General features: G+C 35.0%; 1 protein-coding gene and 1 long non-coding RNA gene across 5 annotated transcripts in view; one reads left to right on the top strand and one right to left on the bottom strand.

Moving 5' to 3' along the window:
• The window catches only part of LOC113494567, a 65,084-nt gene that overhangs the window by 25,624 nt on the left and 12,489 nt on the right, over nucleotides 1–26,971 (bottom strand). For 2 of the 4 annotated variants that reach the window (XM_026872959.1, XM_026872961.1), the window contains exons 2-3: nucleotides 19,182–19,363; nucleotides 10,101–10,112 (exon numbers count right to left, since the gene is read on the bottom strand). In XM_026872959.1, the coding sequence (XP_026728760.1) occupies nucleotides 10,101–10,112; nucleotides 19,182–19,363 (194 nt within the window). The remainder of the gene's footprint in view (nucleotides 1–10,100; nucleotides 10,113–19,181; nucleotides 19,364–26,971) is intronic. The other 2 variants (XM_026872960.1, XM_026872962.1) reach the window with 1 other exon arrangement.
• LOC113494568 lies at nucleotides 22,029–23,908 on the top strand. The gene is made up of 2 exons (XR_003400658.1): nucleotides 22,029–23,081; nucleotides 23,175–23,908. It is a non-coding gene; the product is annotated as an uncharacterized LOC113494568 (long non-coding RNA).

Raw genomic sequence — 26,971 nt, forward strand, 5'->3', positions numbered from 1 at the left:
TTAAAAGAATTAGGATTAATAATAATGCCAATATAATTTAGAATCATATCGGGATATTAATGTCACATTGCCAGCTACATGCCCTTTCAAATACAGGGAAGCATTTCCTAGCTAAGAATTGGGTTATGATTTCCTCCATCGTTTGTTTTGGTGTCTAGGGATGATTAACAAAGTACATTTGATATTGATACTCTGCCTGACTGGTGCATGGCATACAAAATGAAACAAAAAAACGCGATCTCATGTAATTACTAATTAAATTAATTATAAACCTGTATCCTAAGCTTATGTTTCTGTCGTGTTATAACTAGAGGGCATAGCACCAACTCCCAATACAAGAAGTGCACTTAGCTAAGCGAAGCTAAAGATAAAATGTTGCTTTTTTAGGCTTGTGATTCGCGGGCATGGGCAATGGATTTGATAGTCCAGTTCATAAATTATTATTATCCTATAAGTTTATTTTATGTTAAGCGCAATGGCCGAGGATTTCAAAACTAATATTGAACGGTCTAGACCGCCTTGCGTGTTTAATTTACCGTCTTTAAAAATGTGCAGTGTAGTGTTGTGTGTTTAGCATTTCAATCGACCAGCTTAAAAGTAGAATAGGGATGATGACAATTTTTTTTGCAGTGCGGATCTTGTAGTTTTTTGTATAATAGTGGATACGTATTTTTTAATTTGTCCCGCAAACATAAATTCACCAAATTACAGTGAATGAACCTTACGCGTGACGTCACGATCGAGTATAAATTTTACTATATCGTTACGTCACAAGCCCCCTCTCCTAAACTTTAAAGCAGTTAATCTTTGTCAATTCTAGTTTTTCTGAAAAAGGAAAAAATACGTGTCTATTTCTTTTCAATTATCTAACTGAGGGACTAATTAGATTTTTTCTTTTAAGTGTAAGTTCAATTAAGTGTTCTTCGACTTGACTCTCTGAAGCTTTAAAGCAACTTAAATATGTCCAAAGATTTTTCCCAAGGCAGATTAGCAGAGTATCCATACGAGAAACAGCAAAAGCATAGAATAATACAGTATTCGTACAACGAATTGCAAATGGTGCTAGCAGTCAGGATACAGTTGCAAATGCAGGCGTGTTGTCGCTAGCTTACCTATTAATGTTCTTTCACTATTTTACAACTAGTTGTTGCGCGCGACTAGCGATACGTTTATGAAGATATCAGTTGGGAATTTTTATTTAAGGTTTTAGAGTGCATCTTCTTCTTGTTATTGTAATAATAATTCCTTACTTTTCCGTTCCTATTTATCGTAGAGTGATGGTATACCTATATCACATAGACTTTCTCGATAAATAGGCTATCTAACACTGAAATTTCAAATCGAACCAGAAGTTTCAATTGTTTGCGAGAAAATGGAACAACCATCGACTCATACAAACTTTCGCGTTTATAATATTTGTAGGAAAATAGGATTAAACAGTATAAACATACAATGTTAATGGGTGTATCGCATACTCGGAACTTGTCACATTAGATCCCATTACACTGATATAGTATAATTTGTACCTACTGAACATGAGCAAAATTAACTCTGCCATCAAGTTCACGCGCCGTTGCGTGATTTAGTTGTTAGATAATCAACTAATATATGCGCGCGGCGTCATGTGTGGGTAGCCCGTGTAAATACACAGCTTTCAATTGTGTGTCACTGTCACACAAATTAAAGCGTCCGTAATAAACTGTCGCTGTCAATCGCACGCACACATAGCGGCGCGCGCACATATGAGTTGACTATCTGTATCTGTGTATCATAGCAAAATGCACATGACAGGGGTATATAATCAATACAAGCTAAATGTTATTATGTCATAAAAAGTAATGAGACATGAGGATAATCGAACAGAATCATGTTGCCGTCAGGATCGGTAATTATGCTGTCTTAAACTGAATATAAAACGCATTTTTATAGCCACCGTTGGCATGTTTCGTTCACTGGATGCGACTAGAACATATTATGTGTAATGAATTATAAAAACGTAGTTTTCATTAGAAGATAGAAAGTTGTTCAACGGGAATGTCCGAAAAGACTCTCTTTTCGAACATCACATTTTTTATGATTTACCATTCGAAAAAAAAAAGATATAAAGGTTAGGTTCATAGGTTCGACTGACACACGAGCGTATAATGTATATTTAAATGGATTGTTTAAATCTCTGTTTGTATTTTACTGAAAATTCGTGTAGAATTCGATTCGTTTCAGTTTTCTGCTGATACCAATGAAATTGGAACCTCAATAACTTGGAAAATGGCTACGTTGAAGAAAGGACTCACAACAGAAAAATTACGTAACAAGTAATTAAATAGATCTGTGCAAAAGGTTGATTTCCTTGTGAATTAAAATGCAAGTATTTAATCGATTATTTATTCAGGGGTCTACTTAATTAATATTTATTTATTTATGTAAAACTTGTTTTGACTAAAAATCAGGCTACTTAACACACAGTGTTACATCAGGGTAGAAAATTATAATAATCTGCATAAATAATAATAACTTGTTTGTTTGTCTTTATTTGCGTGCGCGTGCCTTACCTATATAGTTATATACTTATTATTTATGGCACGCAGGACTCACTGTTATGTAACATAGGTATATACATGGTGTTCACGGCTTCACGACGAAGCTGCGAAGGTCCCCGAGTGACATAATTACTGCTGTTATATAAAACAAACTGACGCAGCCTGAATACGTTACCTTTAAATAGGGCTGCTACTGTCGGATTTGAGGAAAAAAATATTCCTGTGCATGTGCCTCGAATATTTGTAAAAACCCCGCGATACGAGTTCGTGTGAAAGTAAAAAAAATATTTTTGTGAAATAATTAAAAAAATGAGACAACGTATCAGGCGTAGGCAACTGCTTAAACAATTCCGCATAACTATTTTTAAGTAAATGATGACAGCTATCCTTTGTGACATACTGACATTTTACATTTTTACTAGATAAGTGACAGTAACGGCATAAGTGACAACCCTAATATAAACTGTTTCGAATGACACGACACGAATTGTAAGAATCTTTAAATGGTTTTGTAATCTTTATGTAAGAGTTAATTCTTAATATAGGGTGCTACTGGAAGAATATTAATAACATCACTTGAAGATTATTTAGGCTCGGTGCTAATTTGTATTGAGGGGTGTCGATATCCGCATTTTTGTTTGATATCAGAAAATACCCTGTATGAATGTCGAATTGAAAATAATAATATGTAAACATTGTTTCTCAGTAAGTGAGTTATTGATGTTAAAGATACTCTAAATCTATGTGTTATATCTTAGCAACATCTTAACAACTGGTATTTAGGGGAAGTCACTTTCTTGCGTAAAAAATGGCCTAAGCATGTCCGCGTTAAGGTCGGTCGCTTCACCATACAATGTGGAATTACCTTAAAATATGGTATATATTTTGACAAGAAAACAACTACGTGTTACTTTCCGAAGCCGCAAAGACCAAGCTTTGTCAAGAAATTCAAAACTATTATATTCATAAATAGACAAATGTTTTCAATATATGTACTAAGTAGCATAAAATATAATATGTATGATAGTTACGACGTTTACCAAACACTTCCTATTAGCTTGCTAAACATACCATACTTAAAGTTGAAACTATTTGCAGTAAGCATCAGCGCAACAGTTTGCGTTACAAATTGTCGGGTATTTACTAAAATAATTAACTTAATGGCTGACACACGGTCGTTCAGGACAGATTTTGTATCCATTACTGCTCGCTGCTGTATGTCATTCAAATGTCTATAATATCAGCCTATATAAGTCCCACTGCTTGGTACAGGCATCTTCCCATCTGTGGAGCCCATTAGGGCTGATGCCTAGCAGCGGGACTGTCCGAAAGGGTTACCGTGGTCCCGGTACACGAAGGGCGAAAAAAGGAACATGGGTGGGTTTTAGGAGCAATAATTTTAGATATAAGATTAATTTGCTGGGCCCTACAAGGTCCACAAATGCTCTAACCCATTTTGTAACATCTGTGTAAACATTGTGGAATGCAAATAAATAATATGAATATGATATTCATATAAATGAGTCTGACACTCCCTTCCGATCAACCCAAAGCGGAAGGAGTCATTTGATGATTTCCCATCAGAAAAAAAAACATCTTCCCATATAGGGAAGGTTTGACCATTGATCACCACGCTAGGTCACAGCGGTTGGCGATTTTAGATACCATTATTTGAAATCCAGGTTTCTTCACAGTGTTCTTTCACCCTTTGACAATGATGTCTTAGAACAATTAAGAAAGTACGTAAGGACACTACGACATTTTAACATAAAACGAACACATATATCTATTTAAAACGTTAATGTATAAACAGATTAATAAGATTTACAATAGACGTTAAAATAAATGTCTGTGATAAATATCAATAGTTCTTAGTCTATTTTATGTTAAGATTAGTCTACTAGCTTTTGCACGTTGCTTCTCCTACGTAAATGTGAGATATCGGTTCAAAAGCGGGTCAGCTACCTCAATACAAACTTTTATCAAACTTGGTCAAGGCGTAAGAACCAAAAAAAAAAAATAGATACTTTTTAATTTATGTTTGTTTTGATAAAGTGAAAATATTTAGGTATACTCTATTTAATACACATTCTAGAAAACAATACGCGTAGTCTCGTTTTATTCAGGTTTAAAGATTTTAGATTACAACTTTTTCACAGCGAATACAGTCCGTCCATAAAATTACGAAAGTACTCTAGCGTATATTGACAATACTAAAATAGTTTCTAGATCAAAAGAGTGCATAAAATGCATTAACAATTAACTCAAAAGAAGAGGTTAAACTCAAAAACTTTCACACTCCACAACTTTTAAATGTGTCGACCAATATTTACACATATCTGAGAACAATCGCACATAACTCACCTTTCATGCAAAGCAAACGTAATAGAAATCACTCAATCCGTTCGGGAGCTATGATACCCATAAATACACGTCAAACTTTTAATACTTTTTTTTGCCCCGGGGGTTAATTATTACACAAGTATGTCTTCATCCAGTTTAATCGTCGACTCGTGACAGTATACAGTAGCGTGATCGTTTTATTTGTAAGACGGCTGACTAGTTTATGACCCCCATGGGACCAAGTGGTCTACATTATGAGTTTCGAAAGTAGGGAAGCTGATTAGCGTTTCAGACCTGCCTTCCTTAGTACTATGATACTTGCACAATGTTTATTGGTATGTGTATAATGGTATATATACGGTTTCGCAGGTTATAAAAATAATAAAAAAGGTTTTACATTTGGGTAAATTATCAATCCTTCATTACAGCATATTACAATAAATAAGACGGTGCAATTGATGATCATATAAACTATACAAGAGCTCTTTGTATGTACGTACATAAATTCAGAAATTGGTGAATCAGTTTGGTTTTATAATAAAAAAAATAGGTATTTGCACCAATTTATCCCGGATAAGGAGTAGGATTAAGGTAAGAAATCGTTGGCAGTAGGTAATTTTAGTAAGTATACAATTATCCTCTGGGCATTTATCGCCCTTAAATAAACTCTTGATATCCCAAAAGACCTCTTACAAAAGCATACCAAGTAAAAATCTAAAAACAAAACAATTACCTATCCGACTTCACACAAGTTTTGGGTAGAAGGACGATCATCGCTTAAAATAAAATGCGTATATAACTGAATAAGGCTTAAAGGCACGAACATAGAACAGGTATCAAAATAACTGCCATTGGTCAGACTGGCGCCGAGGCATAATGAGTTTCACAAACAATTTGGCCATTGAGACGGACAGTCGTACGAGGACGAGAAAACAAATAGTATGAAATTGGAGTTTATGTTTTTTGCGTTGATAACGTATGAAATTACATATATGTTTAACAGTCTTTTTTCCAGTTTTAAAAGTGGAAGCAAAATACTATGGAGGATATAAGAATTGGTCCTTTTATCCGCGCCGCAGGACTAAGTGTGTTGAGGTTGTCTTTTTTGTCCTTACGGTTTTGAATACCGAAATATAAATCGGGTTTAATTGCCGTTAAGATATACAAATTAGGATCGTTTTCGCGAAAGTTTGGCTTTCTTTAGTTAGCTTCGGTGTATTTAAGACTAGTTTTTTGTAGTTTTAATGCAAGAATCCTGTTCAATGAATTATAATCATTAATCCTATGGTTTCTTTTTCTACGTTTTTATTAAGCACTAAAGTTTTCTCCTCACAATCTCGATAGATAAAATTACCCAAGATGTTTGAACATAAGTAAAGAAATCTGACAAACACATTTCACAACATCTAAGTCATTATGACGTATGTTTAGAGACAAATATTTGTGCAAGTAATGACGTCATTAAACCGTTAAAATCTCAATGTCACTAAGTTGAATTCTGGAAAACATTCGGATCTTCCAAGAATCGTTGCGCAAAAAATATCCGAAATATTCTTTTGGATAAATTTCTTCGAAAACAGATTTTCCTGTTCATCACCTATATTTACAGTTATATCCTTATTACGTATAGTCAGCAAGAAAAGGACATTTCTATGAGTTCTGAAACTATTGTATCGATCCAACTGAAAACTCCAAGTCATGTCACGTCGATAAGGAATGACATTTAACTGTTGTAGTATTCTATTATAATGACATGTATAATATTCAATGTATACTTTCTATAGAAAAAAAAAATATATCTATAGTGTTTTGTTAGTCTTTTTGTACAGAGCTCTTAGTGTCACAAGTCCGAATTGCATGTGATCGTATTAATAATCTTTTAAAGCTGTACCTTCTTGGAAATAATTTACGCCATTTTGGGTTTAATTTTTTCCATTACCTACAAGGCTATATACATATATATTTATTATCGGTAGGTATATTTGTTAGTATATTAACCGTTTGTAAGTATGTTTCATAGAGTATCATATTAACTAGTCCACGGTCGAATATGTTATTACTAGCAGTTGTGGTTTTAATATAAAAAGCTATATTTCAGTATGTAGTGTGCACTTAATGTTTATTATTCAAGTCATTTAAAGTTTCATAAAAATAAGGATTTTCTTCAAGTTATGTAATACAATCAAGAAAATCACATTTAGTTATTTTATTCATTTAGCTCTTATTTTAAATGAATTCTAATTAATTGTCAAGTACCTTATTGAAAATATTTTGTTTAAAAAGTGTTTTTATAAGCATAAATTGAGGTCGCGGTCCTTAATACTAGTTTTGTACCGGACAGAAAAGCTATTATTGACGTCAAAGTTTTCAATTTCATCAGTCAATTTTATTTTACTTTTTCAAGGAAAATCTAACACAAAAACCCTTTGATAAAAATAACACCTAATTGCACCTAAGTATAACATCGCATTTTGTAAGGTCCGTTCGACTCATTATACAAAATTGCAGTCCATAAATTAAAAATGGCTGCTAGCAAAAAAAAGCCTTCGAAAACAGCAAATTACAGCATACACAAATAAAACATACTTTTTCTACAAACGTGTCCAAAGGAGTCGAAATGAAAAGTCAGACAAATATAATTTATAGCCGACATCGCATAAGGTGCAAATTGCACTGGTAGTGAAAGGAGAAATGTACGTGTTGTGGTGCGCGTACGCACCGTTAATGGCGGCTGGTCGAGCTATTTTTGGACCTTAGAACCTGCTTGGCGAGTCACTGTCGGGTTTAGCAGCCTTCTCGTCGGTTCGGCCGCGTATAGCCAATTTTAGCTCGATCCGATCTTAAGATAGGCTAACGTTGATATCTCTATATACATTACATTTGATTACGTTATAAACGCTTTGTTTTGTTGTTTATCTTTTTGTTCGTAAAGGTTTTCGTTGACTTTAGAACTTGAGTCAATGTCAAAGGAACAAACAAAGCAATGAGTCTAATGCAGTTTGAATTACGACGATCTTAGTAAAGGTTACACTCATATTTATTTGTCAGAAAAAAACTGTTGTTATTTTTGGACTAAGACGTCAAGCACAATGATATAATAAAGATTAATATCGAATCCTTAACGGTAGGGTCGACGCATGCGCAAACCGTGTTAACTTGTATTTCATAAGACTCATAAGATAAGTATGCAGGATTCATTTTCTTTCTTTTAGCGCTACTGACCTGGGGTTTTTCTTTTGTTCGACGATCAATACCAAGTAATTTATATGCATTGTCTGGTACTGTTATTTGGTGATTGTATTGTCCTACATTGAAACAAAGAGATATTTTTTCTTTAAACTGACCACGGTCATCTTGCGCCTGTCGATGAATTCTCTAAGCAATTGGTCTTCCCTTAGAAAATTTTCGTCAGTTACAAAATTTTTAATGAGAGATTTTTTGTGAACATTTTCTTGGAAACCAGTATTTTTTTCCATCAACAGGAGCGATAAAGCGTCTATAAAATATATGCATCCCATTAATTGTCCGTATGGATGCAATTTCCAAAAACAAGATTAGATGACGAAGCAATTGTTTTGCCTAATAAAATTTTTAGACCGTACTAAAGAGATCTGGACCAATTGACACGGAGATTCATATATCCACGGTACACTATTAGAAAGCAACCCAAAAACGAATGTTTAATATCTGCTGATTCACTGACAACTTAATGTTATGTAGACACGAAGTATAGATGACATGTCTCCGTTACTTTTAGTTTAATTTCTCTTAACAAAAAATCATTTTCACTTCTAAGAGAGGAAGGCAAAGTGGCTAGAGTATTGGTTTAAGCAGCTGCTAAATAAACTTAATATATATACCCATAATATACCAGTAATGAAAGGAAATTAATGTACGGAACCAACATAGCAAATAGCAAGAGATTAAGGGTCATGGTGCATAATTTTTTGGGCCAAGCCCATCCCTTAACTCCTGTAAGCTAGGGTCTACAAGGAAACCAACAGTCCCATCGTACAATTTGAAACTCGGTGCGTCCCAGGGGAAACTGTCTACATCTTCTTACCCGTTACGAAATTACATGAACAGAAATAGGAAGAAAATGAGTAAGAAAAACGAAACTTCTTTAATTTCGTAATATCTTATTTTTCACAGTTTCACATTTCGTTTTTTCAGATCCCTTTTCTTGTCTGAGTAAATGCTGTAATTTCCATCAAAGCTAAACTTAAGACGGAAAATCTAGAACCGTTTATTGACTGTACAAGTCCAGTCAGTAACCCGTCACTGGACTAGCGGAGACTCACAAGGACATTATGACATCACATTACGAAAACCTGTCCCCAAATACTTTTAAAGGTTACACATGGCTAGTAAAACAAATAAAATTAAAAGGATTATAGAAGCAACTGGTTTTGTTTTAAGTCAACAGTGATATAATACACATATCTACGCCAATAATACGCTTCCAGTAACTTTATTTGCTTTTCTGGTTTCATCATCGGCCTAGCCTTTTCTCAACTATGTTGGGGTCGGCTTACTGCCTAACCGGATTCAGCTAAATACCAGTGTTTTACAAGGAGCGACTGCCTATTTGACCTCCTCAACCCAGTTGCCTGGGCAACACGATACCCCTTAGTTAGACTGGTTGTTAGACTTTTAAACTTCTGACTACCTGTAACGACTGTCAAAGATGTATATTTGTATTTTTGGTTTGTACCAATAGCAAATAAATTTATTTTTTTGGGACAGTCCTTAGTCACACCTACAGCATTTTCATTGGAGAAAACAGATCCTCGCGTCTAATGAATACCCAGAATTTGATAACTATCCTAAGATTGGCTAAGATGTAATGGGTATTTACGTTTTGTAGCTCTATCAAAGAATTATGTATTGGTAAGGTATTTAAATTTACCAATATTTATCCTCTGTGAGTTATTTAGTTCAGAACCACAAAATTAACCCGTATTATGTTATTACATCTAAACTATACACGAGGATAATTGCTTTACAAATCAGGAAATACCAATAGGCAACAATAAAAATATGGAATTGTTTCATCTCCAGGAAAAACATTAATAACTGCGTGATTTATTCTAGTAAACTTAATTATGGGAAGGTTGTAGAGCATTTTGCGTCAAAAAGTGTTTGTATTCTTTCCTGAAAAAATTCTATAAGTAGAACTTACCATTATAAATTAATAAAGTAAATTAGCAGTATTAATACCTGTTCTTGTACCTGAAACAAACAAAACATTCTTGGTAAACATATTGAACTAAGTATTTTCAATGTAACCCAATGAAACCCTGCCCTCGTTAAACTATTTATGATCAGACACAATTAACTTTTTCGTTGCCGAAATCGTCGAAAAACCTTACATATTCCGGTGGCCTCGTGCTAAAGGTATTTTGGACTTAATTACCTTGTGATACAGTTGGATATAATGAAAGCAAGTTTTCTCAATGGTTTTTTGTTTGCAAATCGCGTATCCATGGCAACCGATGTTAGTTACGCTTAATAAAAAATGCAATTAGCTTTTCCGGATCACAGGACTTATTAAATTTTGATACAGTTTTTTCTTGAATTCGTTTTGCAATTGAATTACTTCAGCAGGTTGCTATTTTTATTTAATATTTTTGTGAATAGAATTTTCTTATTCGTTCCCAAATCATTGCCGTAGTAATGCAATCTGCTTCCAAATCTTGCTTATCAGATCTTTTCGACCGGACTTTCTCGTTTCAAGCCGCGTTCCACCTACATATATTTGCAAATCACTGCAGCACGCCAGCCGAGCGTGTTCATAACGAATGGCAAGACATCACAATTGATTTCACTCCTGACATTACTTGACCTCGATCAGCAAGTGCATCCAATTCATCCCACTTACAACCATTTTGATTTTCATATCGACAAAGGATGTTTATTGTTCGTGACTTGCGAGCAAGACCTTTGTGGTGACCGAGAGGAAACCTCCACGTCTTAGTTGCTATAGAGCTTCAATAATATCTTTTTATTTATCTGTAATGCTTTTGTTAAACTAATTGAGTTGTAGCAACTTTTTACCTCTAGGACATCTTTTTATTGGCTTCAAAAGCTTAGTTTTCAAGTAAGGCCTTTTTAGACACTTTTAAAACGTTACAGTAATGACTCTAGGTTTTGGAAATCAAAACGTTAAGTCTGGGGGAATTGAGGAAAAAATATCAATGCAACCTTAATCAGTAAGTACTTACGCTTCGTTGATAAATAATCTTAACTGATACATTTGAGGTATTCTATCAGCTTTAACTATTGCCTAAATGCAACTGAAATAAAACAGCAACTCACTTCAATTTAGTTTTTCATATATTAGTGAATACTTTTATACATATGTATTACTTATAACATAACAGAAAATATTACTTCCTCTTCAGTTCAACCATCCGTCTCCTTTTCGTTTTTAAAATTAACCAAGTTTTCCCGCGCCGGCAAGTACTAGCTTCCCGCCACGCTAAGTGTTGTCCAACCAAAATGGCGGGCGTGCGGCAGCAGGATATCGATAACCGAATAGATTAAACATAAAAGTTATTTTATTAAAAAAAAAACGTATTTAAAAATCAAAGTTTTAATACCTATTATTATTTCAAATAAAATTATAGAAATATATTTTAAAAAATCATGACACAACGTTGTCTAGCTATTCCAAGTAAAAAATAGTTATACTGGTAACGGCTTCTTCATTGACCTGGCCATCACTAACCACTATACATTTAGGATTGGAAGTGTGTTCTAAGGTTCATACTCTACATCCTTAAGAAAAACGTGCCAATGCCAAGGGAACCAATTGACACCAATCAATCTTCAATCAATGCAATTCAAATCATCACACTCGGTAGTAAATATTTCTAGAATTAAGTCTGTGAAAAAGGACTTTGTCACTACCGATGGCAATGGCAGAGGCCAAATTCGTTAAAGATAGCTAACAATGTTGTTGGTATACACTTGGTAATATATTTCCATCAACTACAAATGGGGTAGGAATTTTCCGAGTCTACTAATGTTTACTAACTTAAATAGTGCTGAATTAAGAGAAAAAAGGAACCTTTATGAAACATTTAAACCAGTGATAATAGACAATTTAGGCAATCTTTAAAACATTAACAAAAAATGGCCTTCTATAGTAAATGTTCATATTAGTTCCACCTCATCATTTTTCGCTTGGCAAAATTTAGCTTACAATTTTCCGGAAATTCAAGTTTTGCACTATCCATTTTTAGACTAGTAAACATTTCCCCATCGTAATTATCGATAACAAGCATAGACTACACAGTAAATAAGTAATGTATCCATTGAAAACGTAACCTGCCTTGTCTGAAATAAGATCTTTAAAGCAGAACTAATCAGTGTGGAAGCGAGGCGGCGATATACACTGCACGTATCGGCACCTCGCTTCCACAACACTACAATTCCGTAGTTAGAGATCGTGGTACAGCCAAGATAAGCTTGTATCGTCTTCAGTTTGTTATCACGTGGGTGATCACGAGGTGAGTGCGTCTCATTACTTTCTCACGCGTCTGCTTCATCATCGTTTGTATTGTTTAATGGCAATCTTTACTTAATTGCAGTTTTTGCGGGCATCCCAAGGAAATGTGACTAAAGATAACGGTTAATGATCAATTTGCTTTTTATGTTCTAATATTGTAGTGTTTTAGTTCCGGTTCACTGTTTTATAGACGATTCTGGCTTCAAGTCCCGTTTTCTGATTAAAGCAAAAAATTTCTACATCTTATAGCAAACGCTGTGATTGATTGGGTATTTTCACAAAATAAAGAAACTGATTAGATGTCATAGCATTGTTCGACCTTTTGGAAACCAGGACTATAACACTCTTCTTAGTATGGCAGTCAATCAGAAACTTCTAGAATACCACTATCCGCTTTTTTGTTCTCTTCCAGTGACTCATTACTCAAGTTCAAATATCGCTTCGTACATACCACGTTGTTTTTTTGTTTTAAAGTTTTGAAACATGATAGTTTGAAACATCTTGATTTAGCATATTACACACTTTTTATAGCTTGTTAACTGTCGTGAATCACACCAACTTGCAAAGGCACTTGTACCCGGAACTATACCTAGTTTGACATTTAAATGTAGCTAAAATTTAAAAACACACGCCTACACAAATATGGCCTTATTGATCTTACATTTAGTGCAATTTATCATGCGGAAATCAAGTTCTGAATAGACTACTTTATAAGAATGGCATAGCTTTGTTAGTCTTCTAATACCTGAAAACTCTTTTGAATCTTCGTTCTGTCGTTTGCTATAATTGCCTCTTTACGAGACCACTTTAGACTTTTTCAAATTACTAAAAGGTTTGAATTCAGAAAATAAACGTTGTACTAACGTATACAGACGTCCTTGTATTTTTTACCTAAAACTGGTTCTAAACGAAGTGTAGCATAAAAAAGAAACAGGCATTTTTTTTTGTTTCACAGGCAGAATTTTAAATTACTAACTGTAGTAAATTTGAAGAGAGAAAAAACTTGCTTCGAAACTGCAGCAAGGTTTTTAAATACGGCAAATTTTGTACCTACTTAACATTCAACTTCAAATTGAATTTCATCATTTTAGGTAAGTTAATTCGTAAATTCCCTTAGCTACTTTTAAAATAGGCGAAAATATACTTTCTTTAGGTAATTAAGAACTATACAAGAAATCGACGTAATGTAAAACAAAAATAAACCTTTCAAGACATCTAAGTTTACAGCATTGAGTTACATTGTAAGCCGGCAAGTTGACATCGGTCTTTCAGAATACTATCGAACAAATCCATAGCAAAGCTCAGGTCATTGCCTCGCATTGCACTGACCACAAGCCACCCCATACAATGAACTTTTATTGCTGACTCACTGTAAGACTTGCCTGTAGACAAGTTACATTTACGCTGGTCAAATAGATCTGCTGATACATGTCAGATACGTCACTTGGAAAAAGGGATTATCATTTACATTAATTTGGAGTGTTCCCTTCTATCTCTAGAATTTAGCAACCCTATGAAAGATAGTAAGAGAAGTTCTAACATGACTAAAGTTAAGCGCAGCAGTGCAGCTTAGGCGACACTTTGATATGCGATTGCTGTGCGTCGTTCTTGCATACGGATCGAAGTCCGTTAAAGTTACGATTAGAATGGTGGACAATTGAATCATGTAGATATCCTTTCTGAACAATTCTGAGTTATAGTAAAGGTAGAGACTCTAACTACATGCAAGTTAATTACAATAATTTTTATTAATGAGATTAAATATTGTAAGAAGGTCGTTCTGCAGTTCATAAAAAGGTAAGATCATAAAAGATAATGGTTGGTCCTCAATTTTGTCCTATGGGCATAATTACCTAAAATACTATTTGTCTGGAAATGTCTCTTCTAGGTCTTTCGGTTCGCATATATGTATAGTAATTACTAGACCAATTAAGATTCTAGCAAGTATTCATTTACCTAACAATAACATTTTCCTGTTTTTCTTTGATTTTCGTTGCGGCCTTGTTGATCAATTACTTCCTAAAACCGAGATTCATGATTCTATTGTCAGCTCTAATTCGCGTGACCTTGGCTATTTTTTCTGGTACATACTGCCGGTAGCTTATTTACATTTACAACAACTAACCGTAATAAGTTATCTTGATTTAATATTGTGTTACTTTAAAACGAAGACTGAATCTTTTGATCTCAGACAGGTAGTAATTGAAAGGAATAATAAAATCCGAATATGCGGCAAAATTAAAATATAAATTGGGCGAAAGAGATTCGAACTGGAGATACTGAGGGATCCTTATAAAGTAGCTAAATATAAACAATTAAGCATCAACACACCAACTATTATACGACGCAACAAAAATACATCATCTAGTGGTTGAGACACAGTCTGGTAGGAGACAGAAAGACAGCGGAGCCTTATTACCGGGTTCGACTGCCATGTTCGAGAATCACGTAAATACTAGATACTCAAAATTGATTTCTATGTTTATAGATCATCATTACCAACATAGCAAACATAGCTTTCTGAGAAAAAAAACATACGCTTTCCATCTTGACTCTTTTTCGGGGGTGAAACGCTAAGGACTTCAACTCATACTCAGGGCACAGGTATCGGTCACTTGCCGACGAAAAATTCCATCTTAACTCGTCATTGCAACACATAAGAGTGAATCTAGTAGGAAACACATACATCATGGTATTAAAGTATAAGATTAGCGCCGGGCGCCATGTTGTCCGGAGATCGTTAGCCCATTGTCCACGCCTCGTTTGGCATCCATATGTGATTTTAATAGGATTTCCTGGTACTACAATGCAATGCTATGGTGCAAAACAATAGGATGAACATGCCTTATGGGGTTTCGACATGTCTTGGAAATTAACTGTTAAGAAATACTTGATTTCCAGTGATGTGTTTTTGATGTCTCCTTATGTTTTTTTGGAAGTCCTTTCCTTTAGTTTGGTTTGAAACTGTGAAGTATTGGATGCTATTCGAACAAAATTCAAATCATATCTTATAATCTTATTGCGCGCTAAGCTGCTAAGCGATGTCAAGACATATTCACAGATCCTTCACTGTCAACTATCTATGAATACCATAATACTTCGAACAACGTTACACGCACTATGTCCCAATTACCAAGATCTTTAAGCTGGCCAAAATATACTGTGAACCCATTAGTTTACTTCAATTTCCTCACAATATTCTTGTATTATAACGATTAAATAGCCTTATACTTGCGATGAAAGCAAATCTCCGATTTGGTTGGCAGTAACCTCTTGGTTCTCGATAAGCCCGATAACGGATCGCCTCGCATAATTGATTCGTTCTGTTCTGGTCCACGTGTATGACTCAAGCCATAACTCTTAGTGCATGCGTAATTGATTTTACGACATGTACTTCTTCAAAGAATATTAAATTGCAATATTTTTGAAAATTGCTGTTTCATTCATTTGTAATTTAGCTATCGGTGTGTTTAATGTCATGGCTTTGCATAGAACATGGATAGTATGAATATGTAATACTTAACTTTGCTGTGAAGGAAACACTTAATAGTTCTTTTTGATATATGTATAAAAACTCTTGTTCAAAAAACTATGGACAAGAAAAGTAGCAGGTTCTTTTCCCACTATTATGATTGGAAGCATTTTGGCAAAGAAGAATTTCACGCAAAACAACAAAAGTATAACATCCCCGAAAATAACTATCTACACATTCCTTTACGTTGTGGACTTGGAACCTGATTGAGTGAATCCACTTATCCGCAAATTAGTACGTGCACAAACTAGAGGAAAAACTGACATGTTTAGAGGAAATAATGAAAAGTATAAATGTCGTCGTAATAATTGCTAAAAGGGCAATAGCATTTTAAGGAAAACCGTATTAAATATACTTACTGTTACGTTACAATCGTCTAGACAAACGTAGTTTGGTGACGAAACTTTAAGGAAACCATCGCCCTGGTAACGGTATAAAAGTATTATCTGTAGTTTTATTGATATTTCTTCGGCCAACGATTTTGCCGAGCTACGCTGGGGTCGGCTTCCTGCGTTAATGGATTCTACTGAATGCCATTTTCACATGGAGTGAAAGCTGATTGTTTTTCAATGCCTTTTAATACGTATAGTTTTCTTTATGAAAACAAAAGATATACTTCGCGAGGACAAAGCAAGATTGAACAAGGCTTGCCAAGGTTAGCTATGTGCCAAAATGTTGGGTGGGGTGGTAGGAACTGAGTCGAGCTATTGTTATAGTTATTTGGATAGCCAAACAGAACATGAAGACTAATCTTCATTAAATAATTACAATTGTAAACTTAAAGAAACTTCCGATCAACATTATTTGTAATCAAGTTACAATAAGGCAAGCAAATCATAATTACAATGATGATACATTAGACAGGGTACAACGAATTATTGATTAAATGTAAGCAGGTTTAATGTCTGTAACTGATTGATTGACGTAGGCCAGTGGCCTTAACACGAATATTGCGACGAGACCTAAGGTAAACACGGCAAGTATAAATAAGACCAATTAATGCTTGGTCATAAACATTTGTTGGTCATCTAAAAATATAGATTTTTAAAGAGGCCGAAGAGCATGACATTTCAGAAAGCACCTTCCACCTCCTTGTAAAAACGCACAGTACTGCCATTACCTTCATGAAAACTTCTTGATGATATTCTTCTTTCATATGGCAAGTAGGTACCTAGTCTTCGGCTAAGATACTAACTCACGCTTCTGATATTGACCGCCACTACACTCGCATCCTTGATAACGGACCATACCTACACCACGCCCTTTCTATGCCGTACCTATGAAACTGATACAAGGAGCAAACGAAAATACCTTCCGAAATACCAAAAATCCGGCCGACGATTGCCCTACTTAATCTAATCATAGGCCTACATAGTCTACCACCCTATAAAGTTTATCCACCTACATCAACGGTATACCAACTTTTTTCGTGCCAGGAGTTCAGCTGTTTACTTCGACACAGTTCTCACGACAATTTCATTGATATCAACCGGGTCATGAGACTTATGTGCCAAGCTATTTATGATAAAGTCATTAACATTTCCAACTGTATTGACATGTTTCATGGTAATTATCGATTCCTCTTTGTTTGAATTTAAAACTGTGTGACCTACTTAAGGATTTCATGGTGTGTTATTGACGGTTGTTTTCAAGTAGCTGTCTGTCGGGTTTTCCTTATTGTGGAAAATGGCTGTTATTTTGTGCGGGTTGTCTCGAATTTCTTTCTCTTGTATTATGTCGAATGTAAGTCGTTATATATTTAGAAACGTCCAATTAATCCACTTATTAAGAGGGGTTTAACAAACTTCACACGCAAAGACACCGAGACTCAAAAAAGCGTTAATGATTCAAAAAATTACTTGTCCTATGCTCGAATCGAAATCACGACACACTGCGCACAGCGACTTTGGCGTGGTGGTTTTTGACATGATTCAAATTGAAATTTTAAGACACCAGATGCTAACTTCTCAGAATTCTTTAGCTTTATATTTTACGACAGCAAAATTTTAATGCACCATTCATTTGTCATGATGAATAACATAATAAGAACACGCTTTTTACCACAATCCAAGTTCTGAAGATCTAATGAATCACACAGATCAGCCAACTCGAAATGAAATCACGTTAATTCTGCTTGTTACTGCCAGTATCCAGGCTAGACCGCAAGTTCCAATATATGAAGTGTGACCGCATTTTGTGCGGACTACATAGTACGACTAAAACCACAAACAGTCATATTTGTAGTTACAGTCACCAACGAGGTAACAGTGTCAAGAAGATCAATAATATATTCTGAATAGTTGTAGTATTTGTACCAGAACTGTAAAGATATCGTGTAACGGTTTTTTAATCATATTGAATCTCTTTGATGACTTTTCAAGTCAGGACAAAATCCGAAAAACAACTTTCATTGCTTCATTAACTTTTGTTCAAAAGAAAAGTCAATTTTTAAAGCTACTCTTGTCCATAAAATATAATTTTTGATTTAACAAGAAAATCCTATTAAAAGCGAGACGGGACAAGCTATACGTTTATCGCTAAAGCCAGTCAAATATAATAGTAGGTAGGTACAAGGTAAATCAAGATAACGAACGCAAGAACATGTTACAAGATAAAGAAAATAACATAGTACAGAAGGCTTCTCCCAATAATGGGGCAGCAGAGGCTGAAGAAGTAAATCTAACACCACTTCCACTTCACGATGGCAACAATGTAACAACTCCAACTTAGAAAACAGCCGTAGGTGTTAAACGACGGATTTACAAACGCCAGTTAATACGATCATGCGAAGCTAGTGTTAACTGTTCACGTAATAGTTTTACTTCGCATCGACGAGCGACGTAATAAACCAGTAACTATATATTACGCGTCGAAAACTGATTTCGGTTGCGTCGTTTGGTTATTTATTGTTCACGATTCACAACGTAACGCCATTTATCGGCTATTCTCTTTAACATAACTGAACAGGTAGTAAAATCGATGAACTTTTTCGTGAAATTGTGTCTCGTATCATGAGTACCTGAGCAATATTTCCATTTTCTCGGCATTTTCAAAACCTTGCTTGTTTCCTGTTTATCCATTTCCTATCATAGAAGAAGCTCAACAACCTCAGTGCTCATCAAAGCGCGCTCTACATGATCTAGCTACCCATTCAGATGCGTTGGACAACTACAGTACCTACCCTTATTATTAACTTCGAAATTGGTTACAATTATTTCCAATTTCAGCATCATCATTAGTCAGAGCTTCTTCTCACCTTAACATCGATAAGCCTGACAGCGAAGGCGGCAGCCTCGGGCGCGGTCAGGCTGAGCTGGCACGGCGCGCGCGGCGCTGACGGGGGCCGCACCAGCGCCAGCGCCAGCGCAGCCCCCGCGCCGCTGTTGCTGCCCAACTCTAGTTTCTCCGTGCGACCGCATAGTAGACTAGAACACAACCCTGTAGACAAGACAGCAATACATTAATTTAGGTAAAGAAACTTTATATGAACTTAAATCTACTACGGAGATTTCGAGGATTTACAAACATCACAGGGAGTCCTTTAAAAATAAATGACGAGTGACCTGTTCTCCCCGTTTAAAAAGCGTCTGTTCGCAAAGATTTCTGAAAGGGATGTCAGGAGTATTTAGACCTAGTTCGTGTAGTTGAGGTGTGTTGTAGTTGTGTATGTTTCCATAGTTGAGGCTCTTAAAAAAAATGTAATTTCCATGGTTATTAAATCTCATAATATAGAATAGTAATTCAGTGAACTAGTGTCTAATAAATCCAAAACGAATGAAGACTAGATATTTCTGTATCATTACCACGCATGACTCATGATCGTTTTGACTCCTTTTCAGGAGTTGAACAAGGGTCAAAAGAGAGTAACTGTCTCAATAGCTCTACAACGAGACCAATGCTTCTAATTTAGATGATTAAAGTCCGAGTTTGGTCTTATTATTCATATAGATCATTTTGCACTACACAACAATGTATCACGACCCATACAGCGCCGCATCTACTCAAATAATCAAGCTAATATTTCCTGGACGACCTACAGCTGCATAAGGCAATTAAGCATTTATTGGGACCAATTCATCTCATAAACTGCAGACTCGCATTTAGTGAAATGACTGCATATTGTATCCAATAAATTTGTCCCTCCTTCAGAGTTCATTTCTACAATCATTCGAAGCTTTAAGCTCTTCTTTTCTGATTCAGAAACACATTGTAAATATCATCAAAGAGCCTTCAATAAAATTTAGTAGACCAGCTTGAACAGGTTAAATGAATTCTCAGAAGCCACAGCACCATTATTCAAGACGTCGTGACAAAAACAGGATGATTTCGTCTCCAATGTAATCTGACAACACTTAGTCAATTTGTTGCACAAGAGATGATTGCCTACAAAACCTTGCACTCATTTTGTCCTGCCAACCGGATGCGATGCATGTGACCTAAGGCTATTCATTCCACTTTATCTGAATTACTTTTGCCTTGCGATACTCCAAGGTTTCTTATCTAACAGGACGTCCCAATACCAAGGCGGGATCCAACGTCATTCGGAACCCCACCAAAGTATTGACCCTGTTCCACTTTCTGTAAACCTAATTCAATTAGCAAGAGTACTTGGAAGTCATAATAACCCGTACACTGTTGCACGTAACGATCGGTGTTGCAGAATATGGTTTTTCATCGATTTCATCAATTTGAAATGTAACACGGATTCGTAAACTCCCGTTTACCATTTCATGAGAGAATTTCAGCAAAATACAAGTATTTAATTGCACATAGTTCTACTTAGAACTTTCAAAAACTGCATATTCAACTTACTACGTACTTTAATGAGAATATTATTTTTTTATACTTTAGCCAAATAGGCAGTACATTCGGCGTCTTACAAATCCATGGCATTAGTCAAGACTTCATCAATACAACGATAATTTTGGTATAGTATTTTAATGAATAGCAATGATTATCTACATAACAACTAATTTAGTTCGTATTTTTTTCTATAATTGTCAATACCCGTATGTCCCTAGTCTAATTCTTTTGACCTTCGTTATATTTTATTTGTTATCATGGTGTTTTCACATCAATTTTATACAGGTTTATCTTAATTACTACCCCGATAGTTATTTAGAGCCTATCTTTATACATGTAGATATAGGTAGTGGTACCTGATTAGTTAGAAATTAATGAGTGTTGTCTGTAAGAAACCCAAAAAAAAAAGTTTAAATTCTGAAAGTTCTTGAAGTAGTAAATCTTGACAATGACTAAAACTTCTTTGTATGATTGGAAGCAAACAAAATACAATGGCATTCAAATACAATTCGAACGCGCATGCGTAGAAATCCCCTACGAGTACAGAATTAGCAATAGACCTAAACTGCTAAGGACATGCAACTTACCTAGCGGCTAGACAAAAATAAGGCTATTTAAAATTTCCAACCTATTCCTAGACTCATTAGTATACATTATAATAAACACCTTTAATGGTTGCGAGGATTATGTGCCGAAAATAGCCTTCCGTACATCCGGCACGTAATCGGTTAGTTCATTACCTCCAAAATTATCCAAACTCATTTTCTAGAACATTCGATTTTAATATTTGGGTGGTCTTACATAACACTGTATATGTAAACGTGTATTAGTCCTTACTAATTATACACCTTAAAATCAATCTGTTTGTCTTTTTGTCAGCAAGCTCATCTCTTCTTCATTTGGTCAAACCCGTCTATCTTTCCGCTTTCACGTCGTCACGTCTTCACCGATCTTAATAAAAATTGGTGCGAAAGTAGATAATAACATTTGAATGTCTAACATTCGCGTAAGCCTAAAAAACCACTAAGTAGATAATCCTACTACTATTATAAAGGCGAAAGTTTGTAAGTATGGATATTTGTTACTCTTTCACGTAAAAACTACTGAATGGGTTTGAATAAAACTTTACCACAATATAGCTTATACATCAGAATAACACATAGGCTACAATTTTTGAGGTTTCTTATGTGAGGTCGTAAAAAAACACATTTTTTGCGCTTACATTGCAAACGCTGACTGAATCCTACAAGATAGATAGAAGGCAGATAGATAGATAGAAGGCAGGTATAAATTATAACTTATATCTTCTAACCACTCGGACGAAGTCGCGGGCAACAGCTAGTAATATAATATTTCGGTAGTGCTAAACTATCTACTCAGGTAAAGTCGCAGGCTGAAGCTTGTCTTATGTTTCTGTACTATTTTATGATAATAGTCCAAGTTATGTAAAATAATTAGAATTTCAAAAAACTTGAGATATATTTACTTTTCTATGTATATTCATTATCCTAGTTTTATTCATCCTAATCTAGCCATGTTACATAATAATGAAGTTTTTCTACATTTTTGTGAGTTTAGTTGGAATTCGGAGGTCAGGTGTAAATATAGAACAATATGTAACAGGTGTTTTTGTCTTGTATTTTTATGGCACGTCACATGTGTAATTAGTAATTAGGAGAGTTATAATTGAGTATCCACAGGCTCTTTATTCGTTGACAGAGTAATGTAATGTTGGTAAAGTAAGAATGACTTGCAAGATATGAGCATTTTAATGTCCACTAAAGATTTTGAAGTTTGAATATTTCCTCAGTGGAGAATCCTTTTAAATAAGTACTCACCAGTTGCCTACATTAATTTTATTTCATTTACCTGCGAATAATTTAATGAATGAATAAATAGCTGAAACGATTTTCAAAATAACTTTAATACCATTACTACATAAAAAGTCTCATTAATTACCTACTAGAGTTTTATTTCCAAAATTCTATACTATTGGGTTACAAAATATAATACTATGTATACGGTTTGTAAGTTTATATTTATTTGTTTACTATTAGACAATTATTTCGTAACCTCGTACTGTGACTGTCTTCATTCGTTACAGAATATTTCGTCTATTGAACTAACCTCAAATGAACCTTGAAGACACTGTAAACATATATATTATGTTTTTTTGTGTGGATACTTTTAGAAGAATTACTGAATCCTTATTTTAACAGATACATACTAAGAAGAAATCATTCTTGAAATATCTAGAAAAAGAAGTCCTAGCATTAAAGTCAAGGCATAAAAAAACTTCAATAAAATATGCCAAGAAAAAAAATCGAAATAAATTAATGATGTCTGATACTAAGTATGTACAATTTATTTAGCACAGAAACGCTATCAATCAAAAACTCATAAATATGCAAACACTATTTTTTCTAAACTTGTACGCTTTTTCTAGAAATAAACGAAACTCATCAGCGCCTCAAACAATTCATTCATCGCCTCTGACGTCAAAGTTATACAACAAAAGTTGGAGAATCTGTTTAAAACAAAAACGCAAATGACGTTCTCAATGATGACACGACTTTCAATGAGTTGTTCAAATTGAAGAAGAAAAGCGGGACTAATGTAGACACTAGACGAGTTAACATAAATCTGGAGCTTGACCATTTCCTAATAATATTTTCTACAAATAAAAACTACACAGCCACACTAGGAGACTTTTTTATGGGACCAATCAATGAAGTCTCGTTGGATGGAGAACATATGGAGAGGTCTATGTCCAGCAGTGGACAGCTATGGGCTGAGATGATGATGATGATGAATCAATGGAGTCAATAAAATAGGTTCATACAGTATAAGTTTTGTCGTTATATAAAATTATTAACAATATTAATTTATTTTTAAGTAGTAAGCGAGCAGCCGAAGATGATGATGCTAAAGGCATCATCACCACCTTCCTTTAAAAATGCCTGTGCCTAAGCTTGAACTATTTAGAAAAAGCTGTGCTTATATGGCACCTTTAATATATAATTCTCTTCCAAAAGGAATGACTGATCTGCCATATAAAAAGTTTTGTTTTACCTTGAAAAAATGGTTAATTGAGGAGAGCTTCTATAGTCTCAAAGAGTTCTTAAATAAGAGCACATGTCGATTTGGTGCTAAATCTGTACTAAATTTCTAACTCGTCAATGTGTTTTTCTTTTTTTCCTTTCTCCTAATATGTTTGTAACTAGTTTTTAAGTTAATATTATTTTGTATACCCTTCATTAGGGTGAAATATGTATATATGCTATACCTACAATAACATAACATCTTTTGTTCCACCATATTTCAAACAAATAAATGATTTATTATTATTATTATTTCCTTTATTTTATTAAAATACATATAAATTACATTTTTAAATATATATAAAAAACAACATACATTTAAAAATATAAAAAATAGTGTCCAACCGGCAACGGGTACAGGGCCCAAGCTGCCGGTGGTCAGGGCTCCAGAGAGAGGAACCTCCTCACGATGCGCGCCGTGTCCAGAAGTACCGCTTTCTGAATCAAACCCTTGACCCAGACGCCCAACGAGAGCCTCCGAAGATGTTGATCGAGGCTCTTGGCTATTAAGCCATTGGCACTTACGACTATCGGGACAATGATTGCCGAGTCCACCTCCCACAAGTCGACAACCTCGTGAGCTAAATCCAAATATTTCAATTGTTTTTCTTTTTCTGCTTTCACGAGGTTCTCGTCATGGGGGATAGTGATATCAACAATCATTGTCCGACTCTCTGATAGATCGATCACCACTATATCAGGCTTATTGGCAACAATAGTCCTGTCAGTGATGATAGATCGATCCCAGTACAGTGTGATATGACCACTTTCGAGAACTGGGTCGGGCACATACTTATAGTACGGCACCTCAGATTCCACAAGTTTGTATTTCAGAGCAAGCTGCTGATGGATAATCCTGGCCACTTGGTTATGTCTGTGCAAGTATTCACCGTTAGCAAGACGAGAACATCCCGAAACTATATGTCTCAAGGATTCACCGGGACAGTGACATGCCCGACAGATGTCAACTGTATCATCCTTAATTATATATTTTCGGTAGTTATTCGTCATGATAACTTCATCCATAATTGCACATACAAACCCTTCGGTTTCTCCAAAGAGATCTCCGAAGCGTAGCCAGGCCACGGACGCTAAGAAATCTACATCGGCCCCGTGAAGGGTCCGATAATAGCGTCCGTGTTATTATTATTATTATTAAGGCCTATTTACAGCAATGGACGAATATGGGGCTGATGATGAAGTGAATTTAATATTCAATCGCGATAAAACAAATGATTTCCATATTCAACGGAATGCAAAAACAACAAAATAAACTGCACTTGATTGCTGTACAACTGGTTTTAATAATTGACTAATTTTAGACATCGGATGAGCTAAGATGCATCTTCATAAATATGGATAAATACATCTCCATTCCAAAGGTCTTACATTGCAAGTACTATTTATATCTCAGTACGTCGACTTGCGTAAGATGTACCGTACAGGGGGTCTACTACCAAATCTTAAAGTGAGATTATTGCAGTCTTGTGAGCGGGACGCAACGATACAGCCTGTAGACCGCTCTCTCGCTTCTGTAACTGGCACTGTTTTACTTTATGAGTTAGTGGTAGTTTCCCAGAAAGCCGCTTCTTACCTCAAACACGTATTTGACACACTGTCTGCATTGCAAGAAATCTATACTGACTCGATAGCTGCAGGTTTTCACTTAAGAGGCTTTAGCTGTTGCGGCACTAGACTGAATACTAACATTGGAAGTGCTTGTTAAATACATGACTTGATTATAATCGTTTTTTGTATACGGGTCTGGGCGTATTTGCCTTCTTGAAAGTCTAGGGCTATAAATAGATGAATATCAACTGTTTACTAATTTAGAAGTGAAATATTTATATGGTAATGGGCAATAAAGTTGTGTAATTTACTATGCAATTATAAAGCTGTTAGGACACGGTCTTTACAGGCATACAGCGCTCTACTGGCAATCGGAAACATCAAGTTTCTAGTTTTGAAAAAACAAAATATAGTGTGTCAGATAGATTATCGAAAAGTGTGTTTTCGTATTAATTTAATACAAATAATAGAAATAACTATCTTTTTTTTAACTTCTTTCCTTAGACTTGTATTTTTTTTAGTAAGATACTACATTTTTTTGTCAAATTAGAACAAACTGTAAATTCATTAGTTTGCCTGTCTTTAACGGGAAATCCAAAATCAGTGAACTAAATTATTTAGAATGACCTCCAGAACATGGCGACGGCGTTTCCGTGCCACACAAAGTTGGCGGGAAGCCAGGCATTGTTAGAGCGACACTTAAGTATTGCTAAGTGTCTGTTAGTGCTAACACTTAGTATTATTTAGACAAACTTGTTGCTACTAATAGGGCACCGTTCCAAGATTTAATACATTTTATACATGTCTACATTGTGTATTGAAAAACATTGTTTAGGACACTATCAACAATGTAGTAATAATGTAATAATGTAATAATAATGTTTATTTCAAAAAGTAAACATACAATTGGTCTATCTCAATCGAACATAAGGACAATGAAGTACAACACTAGTAGTGTCGATTACTGGAACGAAATTACTGAAAATTTTTAATCAAAAGTTCCTTTATTTTACCTGCAAAACAGTGGTATCTTTAAAAACTCATGAATATGACAAGTTACATGTTACCTAAGCCACAAATTACCTAATCGCAACTTAAACACGTAAATCAAGCTCGACCACATACGAGAAAACTAAAAAAGCAGGCTGACATAACTGGGAATCGAACCCAGTACTTAAACATTACGTTGGGCCCAACCCACGCTGTGTTCCGCACAAGAGCACTTTTCTATTGTGTTATGTGGTGTGCGCAACTCTATCGGGCATTGACCTGCGATGACGTCAACAACCCTGTAACCATGGTTACCGTTGCTATAGAGACAGACGTGCTCTCGAAACATGACTATAGATATAGGATGTTGTATCTATAGAGTTGCTGAACTTGGGCAAAGTTATGTTTGAAACGTTTACAAGAACTGGTAGTTTTTTTGCTTATATCGTATAACACGGTTTTTTTCTGCAATGTCTGTAACGTCCTAATGGGAATTAACAAAAAAAATCTATTCAGAGATTTGTCTTGAAACAAACATTTATTCATTACAAAAGAAATATGTAATAGTTTTTTTATTAACAAC

Source organism: Trichoplusia ni, chromosome 5, assembly GCF_003590095.1.
Source record: "Trichoplusia ni isolate ovarian cell line Hi5 chromosome 5, tn1, whole genome shotgun sequence".
Classification (NCBI taxonomy): Eukaryota; Metazoa; Arthropoda; class Insecta; order Lepidoptera; family Noctuidae; genus Trichoplusia; species Trichoplusia ni.